Below are 9448 nucleotides of genomic sequence, written 5' to 3'. Positions count from 1 at the left end.
CTCCACTTGGTCGCGTGTTCTTTGCTTTCCACTAACTTCGTGCGTTATCGTGCATGCCACAGCGCAACAGAAATATGATAAAAGAAGGTATAAGATTACGCGGGAGAACAATAGTACTGGAAGGACCGTGCATAAAGCTTCAGCAAATGTAAAGCGACGGAATCACTGTTTTTTTTATGGGCTTTGGTATCAGGTTCGAGGTTGCGAGCTGCACGTACGACACCGAAGTATGCGTTCTGCCACGAATGATCCGCCTTTGCTCGTCCAGTGTGAGAAATAGTTAGATGCAGCGTGTGCAGGGCGATGAAGAGACAATTTAGGAACGCAAATAATGAAGGAATGAGACGAAGGTACATGTATAAAAACGGTCGCTTTATTGCAGCTATATATGCAGTGCCTGTCGATGCAAAAGAAGAACGCTAAAATTTCACTGCCTTAATGGCGAAATTCCTATATATAAAGCAAATATGACTGCAAGCAAGCGGAAGACTAGTCAAAGGTGAGCCGTCCCGCTGCTTCAGACCAATTTTGGTCGGGGGTCTAATGCTCCGGGCATTTGGTGAGGGGGGGGGGGGGGGGATTACAGGGCCGGCGTGTTGCCCCTTCCCGTTGCGGCGTCGAGGTTTCCGGTTAGACTAGACCGAAGTCGTGATATTGTCAGACGCTGCAGTACGGGAGGATTAGTCCAACGCCGCACGGTACGGTGTGTCCGTGCCACGTGCGTTGGACAAGGCACGACTGTGAATTTTCAAAGGAAGGCCAGAGTAATCAGGGCGTGCTGTGTGATGGATTATAGACGTCGGCGTGCCGCTTGTTCCCGTCGCGTCGTCGAGGTTTTCAGGACGGGTCGAAGTAGCGATAATGTCAGAACCTTTAGGAGGAGAGGACACGTCCGACACCAGAGTATCGGGGGTGCCCGTACTAGGTGCAATGGTTAATGCACCAGTGCGGCCAACGAGCACACTGGCAGCAGGTGCTGACGTAGACTGGGAGGTAGCAGTGACAGGTTCGGCGGCAGTGGCGACTGGAGATGTGGCGTTATGCTGACCGGGGATTGAAAAGTCAGGAGAGGGCACATCGACGCCGGCAAGAACAACAGCAGACAGGTTCATGAGGGGAAGCGTGACCGCGTGCACTGCGGGAACCAGTACAGGTGCAGAGACGAGGGTCACCGGCACAGCCTGGTTTGGAATCGCTTGCGGGTTTAGATGAACGTGGGCTGGGTCAACCTTGTGGGTGGGCTCGTGAGCGGAATGCCGGTTGGCTTGGGCACCGTGCAAGTGCTGAAGCTCGTGGTGGTTGTTAACTGCGTGCAGGTGGGCATGGTTAGCCTGGCCGCCCTGCTGGTACTGATGCTCGTGGTGAACGGGGTGGTGGTGGGATTTATTCAGGTGGAGCTGCGACGTACGGTTGAGCCAGAGTGATGCGTTCTGCAAGGCGGTGACAACAGGGTCTCCGAGGTGGTCCACAGCCGTCCTGACGCGGGACGTAAGATTAGAAGACGCGTCCTGCGAGGAGGCGACGACCGGAGATGGCACGATCGACGAGAACCCGGCTCCAGCTGGCTGTGCACTCGACTGGCCAACAGGCACCTTGACAATTTGGCTGGCAAGTAGGGAGACGAAAGAGTCATGTTCCCCCATAACCTGTCGTCCGTGGTCAACGGTCTGGCGCTGAGCGCCCGGAAAAGCGCGATGCTGGTTCGCGTCGTGATGGCGGGCAGGAACGCTGTGCCCTGGATGCTGCGATGAGCCAAAGGATCTGGCTGATGGTATACCCTGCGCAGTCATGGCGATGGCGACAACCAAGAACACGGCAAAGCAATTCATTTTTATGGTCCGGAGCTCCTGCGTGTAAGGCAAAGTACCATAATGAAAGAACCAATTTTTTAAACGTTGCAACAAGCACATAAGTGCACAAATATACAAAGGATGCCTAAACAAGAAGGCACACGTACCGCTCACTTTCCAGTGCTTTAATTCGAGGAATGTAGCTTCTCAAGAAAACACGAGCCGTTTTATATGCGCTTTTTTATGCAGCTTGGCGCAGTGTGATTGGCTAAGGCTTATCGCAATGTTTCGCGCATCAGTATCGCTCCATCATGATACAGTAGTGCAGTGTTCAATGCATATATACGCATCGTGGTTGGGGATTCACTTATACTTTCATTTCCTTTTAGCTTATCATTTCTATACGTTAATTAAAACTACACATAATTTTTCCTATGCTCTCCTTGACTTCCTTATTTGGTAGCTTCATATGACTAACAAATTCTGAAGAATAAACAGCAGAAAGTGAAGGAAAAGCATACGCAAAATGCTTCCGTGGTCAACCCTCAACACCCAAAAGCAGAGCCGACATATTTGCCTTTAAAAGGTAAATAACATGCGAAACCCACGTTCTGATTACGAGGCACACCATATAGTAGAGCACTCTAAATTAATTTCGACCATCTTGGGAACCTTAACGTGCACGGGCACGCCGGCATTTTCGCATTTCGCCCACATCGAAATGCGGCCGCTGTGGCAGGGATTTGATTTTGCGGCCTCCATAGCCACTAAGCCCCCACGGCAGGCCGCCGCCCTTTCTGCGTCTGTAGGATTCTCGCAAGAGGCGAGAGCTTGCGATTTGCTCGCACAGATCGTTATCTTCTCGCACGACGAAGGATTCGATATCAACAAGAACAATGGTGAAACGTCGTGTCAATTACCGGTCAATACTTAGACCACGGCTATCTATTGGTTCTACATAAATGACATTTTTATTATACGGTGGGGGGAAGGCTGGCCGAAAAGTAAAGTACATCTCTCGGGTGATCGCAAGAGAAAATTGTCGCCGCAGTTATCCTCCAGGCCTCCCGGAATTTAGCGCGGAAGTGTCTCCTTCTTTAAATCGAAGCTTTTTTTTTCTTAAGTATAAGCTTTTCATCGCAAACCATCCCGCGCTTTCCTGACCATGGCTATCGACTGATGATGCTCTATATTTACGAACAGCACACACCTAAACACAAAATTATTTGCATGCCCGTTTACAAGATCGAATCTCGAGGGCCCCCAGCACTACAGCCCGAAGCTCTAGCCATGGGGCCACAATCGCGCGTATACGTCTTTCTCGTCAACACCAAGTAGCTCTTTGAGATTCTCACCGTGTTTGTCACACCGCGCACAGCACGCGTGCGCAAGAGCCCATGCACGTGCGCGCCAGTTTCCCTTTACGCCAAAGACGCAGGTATGAAATGGCCAAATTTATAGCATCTGAATAAGCGCTTCACGTAAACTTCGCTTCACCATAGATCTTAAATATGTTAGTCAGATCTGCGTATATATGTATTTTTTGTACTTTCTGGCTTCTTCGTGGTCTTGAAAACTTAATCGCCACCACCCATCACGCTTGAAGTGCTTCACGCACTTGGTTCTCTTGTTCGGGAAGTCACATTCATCTTCAGAACTGTGAAACAATTTAATCGCACGTGTTCGCGAGCTTACGTTAGTCCAAGCGTCTTCTCGCTTCCAGTACATTTAGTCATTGAACAAAGAGCGCCGACGCTCTGTGCTCGTCATTATGTACGCGCATGCTTATTGCCTTAATTTTGTGACAATGAAGTCATTTTTGTTCATTCAATTTACAATGAAATGTGAGACTACTGACGACGAAACCTGCGAAAATTTCAAATATGATAAAATAATAACTACGGGGGCACGTCCCCATAGCGGCCCGGCATGGGACTTTGTTCAAGATTATGTGTCTACACAAGGACACAATCCTGGGGGAACTAGTCCTTAACAGCGGCCCGGCATTGCACTTTCTTCGACATTATGTGTCTACACAGGGACACGATCCTGGGGGAACTAGCCCTTAACAGCTTCGCTGTAAAGTATAATTCTGTGAAGCAGAAACCCAAACTGCCCCCCCCCCCCCCTTCTAGCATTTCTACCATTCATAATGTGGTGCGACCCACTCAGTTCATTGCAACAACACCACCCAGATGGCACTCGCCTCCGTGCATCGGCATGAAAGCTGCGGTTGCCAGGAAGCGTTACAAGCATTCAGGGATCTTCGAATGCTATCGCTTTCCACTCTTAAATGTGAAGCTTAAGTGTCCTCCCTTTTTTTTTTTAGTTAGATGAAGATGACGTAACTTGTGCGCGGTTTTAGTGCCACGGCTTTCTGATGACGGCGGTGTCGTACAATGAGCCAAGTAATGTTCTCATATGAATAAATCACATTACTCGAAGCAAAGCGTACCTGTAGTCGGATCATAAACATGCATTAAGAAACCTAAGTCGAGTGTCTGACGAAATCTCGTCTGGTCGGAAAGAATTATGGCGAAAAGACGAAACAGACGCCGAACAAAGTGATATTTTTTTCTTTGTAACTGACGTTTCGTCCCCTACACGTAAGCCTTGTTCACAATGATGGGCTGGCCGTACGTCTTGCGAAGACTTATGAAGCCGAGGGTATGACGAAATCTCATCCTGTCGGGCAGAATCATGGCGAAAAACGATAACAGACGCCCACCATGCACCGGAACAAGCCTTCCGTGTGGGGGCCGAAACGTCAGTTTAATAACATCACTTTGGTTGGTGTCTGTTTCTCTTTTCGCCCAAAAAAAATAATAAACCTCATCAACGTCGTTCCATATAAGGAGAGAATAAACAGCGCACTTGCAAAAAATCTAGTGCTTATTTAATGCACTCTTAGGTTGCACAACCGTAGCCTTAAACATATCTATCGGTGAGTGAATGCGGATGAGTTAGGTTAGTATTTTTTTATTATTATGCAACCAGCTCATATGCAAAGACATTCTCTTAAAATTCGCATAACATTTGTGTCATTGCATCGGCGCACAGCGTGTATATAATTTCTTTTAGTATTGCGCAACTCACCCACTGTCTATAGACATTCACCTACTTCACATAACATTTCCCAATGAAATTGTCGTTGGTGGTATAAAATTTTGCCGGAAAATTTCACTCGGCACGTTTTGCGGGAGGCGCTCAGCCCTGCACTTTGGTTAATGCACGAATTTTAAACGCAAGGCACATTTGACAAAGGAAGTTTAAGCAAACAAGCAAGCGGATGGATGTAATGATCTCATATGGGAGGATTTTAGTCATGTTTTTTGTAACCGGAACACAAATCGGCTTATATTAGGTTGCGAAACAAGAAATATTTTTTTATTAAATGGAGCTGAGAGAGTCTCATCTTGTGAGTAAAACTTTGTATGATTCGCATCGAACAGCGTTCACTGCATAAAAAGCTCGCATGCTTTACATGGGCTATGAGGGAAGGGTTGCTCAGATCTCTGGGTTGCACTGATCTCTCTGTTACGGAACAAGCGCGGTATGAAGGGCCCAATGGTTGGAAACAGCACTCACCTACATGATGGCAAGCGTGTTCCTTTTTTGTTGCGATAGCAATTATATCGGCACTCCAGACGAATTTTGCCGTCGCCGTCGCCGTGATGTTCCCTACAAAGTCTAAAGACGATAACACGGTCACCACGCGTCGTATGGTGTATGTGCGAGAGAAAGCATGCACGGGCAGCCGACGATCGCGACTGAATCTGGCGTGCCCAAAGGTAAAAAATGGAGGGCACACGCGCCCTCTTCCGTCGCGCGAAAGGGAAAGGTGGGGGAGGTGGAGGGGGGTTGGGAGGGAGGGATAGTGGCGTCGTTGTGCTCCCGCAGCAACTGCGCATTTCGCGACCGGGAGGGAGCAAGGGGCACTGATATCGGGGCTTAATCTTGCCTGCTATAAATGGAGGAAAGCGGGGACGCAGCGCGGGAGGGAGGGTGGGGGGTGGCTTTGACTTAGTCAAGAAGTGCATGCTTTGCACGGCCGTGCGCGGTCGCGCGCGCCCTATATTGAAAGGGAACTGCAGATGGCTGAAGAGGCAGACACTCTCGCAAAGAGCGCCGAACACTCAAGCGTCCCCCTCAGCCCTGCTGTAACGGCCGCGGACTTCACAAGACCCAGGCTGCGCCGGTACATCATCGCCTGCCATCTGGATAAACGGGTATCCCTGGGACGGCCTCCATGGCCTCTTCCACAGCACGGGCTCCCACGAAAAGATACCTCGTTGCTTCTCCGACTGCGGGTTGGCTGCTACTGGACGGCAGCCCGCCGGCCCTGCCTTGGGAAAGCCACCTCGCCAGTCTGTGCCCCCTGCGGTGACCCAGAGACTCTGGAGCACCTTCTGCTGGCTTGCCCTGCTCACCTGCAGCACCGGGGCCGACTTCTGCAGGAGTTCTCCCGCCTGGGGCTCTCATGTTCACGACAGGAAGACATCCTCTTCCCCAGTCGTAATCAGCTACCAGCCTTCCTAAGTCTCGTCGAGTACCTCGACTCGTCGGGGCTCTCGGCGAAACTCTAGAATATTTCTTCAACGACGAATAGCCTAACGGCTGTTCACTACCTCGGGCCTCCTGATCCGCCTCAACTTCGCATCTGCTGGGCCACCTCCTATGGTCTATCACCAGTCCGCTCTTCGGTCGAAGCCACTGGGCTTTCCCGGCCGGGCTGCTCCGCTACTGCATGGCGACTCGCTACCTTTCTCCCTCCTTCTATCTCCTTCACTCCCAAATCCATACCCCTGCTGCCACTGAGCCATGCTCCCGCAAGGGTTGCAGAAGATAATGCCAGCCTTTCTTCCTTTCTCCACAAGAAGCACTCCTCTCTTCTGACCTCTCTTGCGTCTCTTGCGTTGAAACGAGATACCGCACAAAGGTCACTTCGCTCGCTGCTGCTGGCACGCTTGCTCGCACCAGTGTTTCGATTGCGAGCGTCTGCGCTCATCGAGTGTAATGTGTTGATGTTTGCTTGTGCGCTCTGACACCATGCTTGTTAATTCAGTTAGTGAGCGAATGTTTCCGAGTTTACGCGGTCGATAAAAGTACTATCCTTATTTCGTACAGCTGTGTTCTAATTTACTATCGCAATCGATGCTTCGCTTTTCGGGTGAAACTGCGACGTTTCTTTTTTTCTTCATTTTGGAGAGCTGTGTGTGACAGCTTATGTATTTATAATTTTCAGATCATCAGCCGTACTTGCGCTTGTTTCATTGAGCTTACGTAGGAAACGTCGTAATGCTCTTTGTGTCACGTTAAAGAATGTCTGTTTTCCGGACGAATAATCTTCTTATGTATCGCAATGCTCAATAGAACCTTGACGCATGTCCTCTGTAAATAAATCGTGTTGCTCTGAAATACTAATGTATATTCACTCCATAAAAAAAAGAAAAAAAAAGAAACATATGAGTGCTTGCTGCAGGGAACGTAAGGGCGCTCAAAGCAAAGGTGTGTTCTTGGCGGGGTTTTTTTTTTGTATCTTTTGAGAGGGTCTGAATATTTAGCGCACTGTCATTCAACAAAATCCGCTGCTCCTAAAACGGAACAGAGGCAACAGCCGAGTATGATGGGACTAGGTCTTTCATTGGTGTCAGCATTCTAACTATTGCCATTTATATTAGGCGGAATTTCGGCGTAAGGTAAAACGATGTTTTTGGCGGACGTAGAGGACACGTTCTTCAGCTATTGCCTTATCGTCGCAGAGGGAACTTAATTTACATTGAAATGAAACACGCAGATCTAATGAAATGCTGGAATATAAAATGACGCGACGTTTGTGTGGGTTAGCGAGGAAGCAGCAGTAGTGGATATACCCGCGCTGCGGCGCTGATGTACGGTTATCAAAAGTGGACGCTGCAAGAGAGCTTCGCTATGTTGCGGGTGAAGTACTTATTGAAGTACTCCAACGAACTTCAATCGTCGCTTATACTGTCTCAATCCATCATCACAGTTGTACTTACCAATCAATCTCTCACGATAGGACGCAGCGCTGCCATGTCGACTGTGGGTCGGAGTGGCCTTCATTGACGAATACATGGTTGTCGCAACGAAAAGGGCTCACTCACTCACTTGCGAGCTGAGCAGATGCGAACAGTGCATTGAACAGCTTATCTGTCACTGCTCGCGTTTTGACGAACACCCCCAGATTCTCAGGTCTGCCTTAAGCCGACTGAACGATCGGCCCTTTACCGAATCAAAGGTCTTGGGAACCTGGCATAACAGCTCATCAGCCTAGAAGCCCGTACGGGCTCCTCGACAGTAGCTGAAAGTAGCAGACTAGAGCACCCTACCCTCCTGACAAAGCGATGCCTCCAGTGCCCTCCCTTGCTTATTTCTTATTACAATTAACCCCATGCCCCTGCGTAGGGTAACAAACTTGACGTGTGCCTGGCTGAGCTTCCTCCTCTTTTCTCTCATACTCCCTCTCCTGGGTGTCCTGCTGGGGATACTCTGCACCTCGGCTAGTGCTGCTGATTTAACTTCTGTATTTACTCTTTCAATCCCCTCACCATTTCGTTGCCATCATCATGAACCTATTTATCTACACTGCATGGTGAAGGCCTCTCTCGACGATCTTCAATTGCACCTGCCTTGTCCCAGCTGACACCATCTTATCCCCACAAATTTTCTAATTTCATCACACAACCTATGGCCCTCTGTCGCCTCTGACTAAGCCTTCCTTCTCTTTCCATCCATTCCGTAACTGTGGTAAACGACCGGTTGTCACACATTACGCGTCTGATTTCCTCTCAAATCTCCCACGTTTATATCTAGGGTTGCTTCATATTCAAAGCATGACGGACACTCTTAATCAAAATGGAGGAAATTTTCCACCTGTGTGGCAAATTTGTGGTGTCTCCAACACGTCATACGGTATACTTAATTGATTGTTTTATCAGTTTTAGTCGCACTTGTGAACAAGATTCCCATGTGGAAGCCGAAACGTTAACCCTACAAAATCTTTTTTGGCAGGTGTCTCGGTTTTTTTTCACGATGTTACATCCCGCGACCACACAGGGATCATCTCAAATCCTCAATTTCACCCCCCGCACTATATTCAGTCTTCTTAATGTCGACTAGATCATTGGCTACTACCGTTTTAGCTCTAATACACACCCCTGCTTTTCCTGTCCCTTAACGTTGCGCCTATTTATTTTACCGTTACATCTCACCATGTGTAGAGAGGCAAACTGGACAAAGTCTAGTCAACCTCAGCTACAGAGAAGTGAAAAAGTCGGCACTAAAAGCAGCCGAGTGCGGAGAAAGAAACCAGGGCAACAGTATGACGCAAAAGCGTTCATTACAAATTGGAATTCCATTTCTTGGCCGATACGCCATAGTGGACAGGAGCCACATACATCATAGGAAACAACAACAACAATAACAACAGCAGCAACAACAACGCATGCATTGATTAGGAGCGTTGAGATACAGAGAAGTGAAATATGTTGGTAAGTGATAATTGAAGAAGTCGGCTACACAAAAGAGGAGAATTTGGCAATGCAATGTATTGCTACATTGCTTCAATACTAATCGCATTAACGTCGACATTCATCGTGAAACAGGAACAGTTGGAATGCATTTTTATTTTTTGAATT

At 48.5% G+C, this 9448-nt stretch overlaps 1 protein-coding gene across 2 annotated transcripts; it reads right to left on the bottom strand.

The window, feature by feature from the left end:
* Nucleotides 1–351: 351 nt before the first annotated feature.
* Nucleotides 352–2044, bottom strand: LOC135906386 (uncharacterized). Of its 2 annotated transcripts, none has more exons than XM_065437765.1 (2): nt 1958–2044; nt 352–1778 (listed from the first exon to the last, which is right to left on the bottom strand). In XM_065437765.1, exon 2 carries the CDS (start codon nt 1641–1643, stop codon nt 681–683), a length of 963 nt encoding a protein of 320 aa, XP_065293837.1. In that variant the 5' UTR covers nt 1644–1778; nt 1958–2044; the 3' UTR covers nt 352–680. The 2 variants fall into 2 exon arrangements, with proteins under 2 accessions (XP_065293837.1, XP_065293836.1); XM_065437764.1 differs by having other exon boundaries at nt 352–1847; nt 1958–2028.
* Nucleotides 2045–9448: the final 7404 nt, after the last annotated feature.

The sequence above is a fragment of the Dermacentor albipictus genome, chromosome 5, assembly GCF_038994185.2.
Source record: "Dermacentor albipictus isolate Rhodes 1998 colony chromosome 5, USDA_Dalb.pri_finalv2, whole genome shotgun sequence".
Classification (NCBI taxonomy): domain Eukaryota; kingdom Metazoa; phylum Arthropoda; class Arachnida; order Ixodida; family Ixodidae; genus Dermacentor; species Dermacentor albipictus.
The sequence above is the reverse complement of the archived record's forward strand: the minus strand, read 5'-3'. Positions and strand labels throughout refer to the sequence as shown.

Bases quoted from the DNA above. Each gene is read 5' to 3' on its own strand.
- LOC135906386 (XM_065437764.1), bottom strand. From the start codon at position 1,829: ATGAATTGCTTTGCCGTGTTCTTGGTTGTCGCCATCGCCATGACTGCG.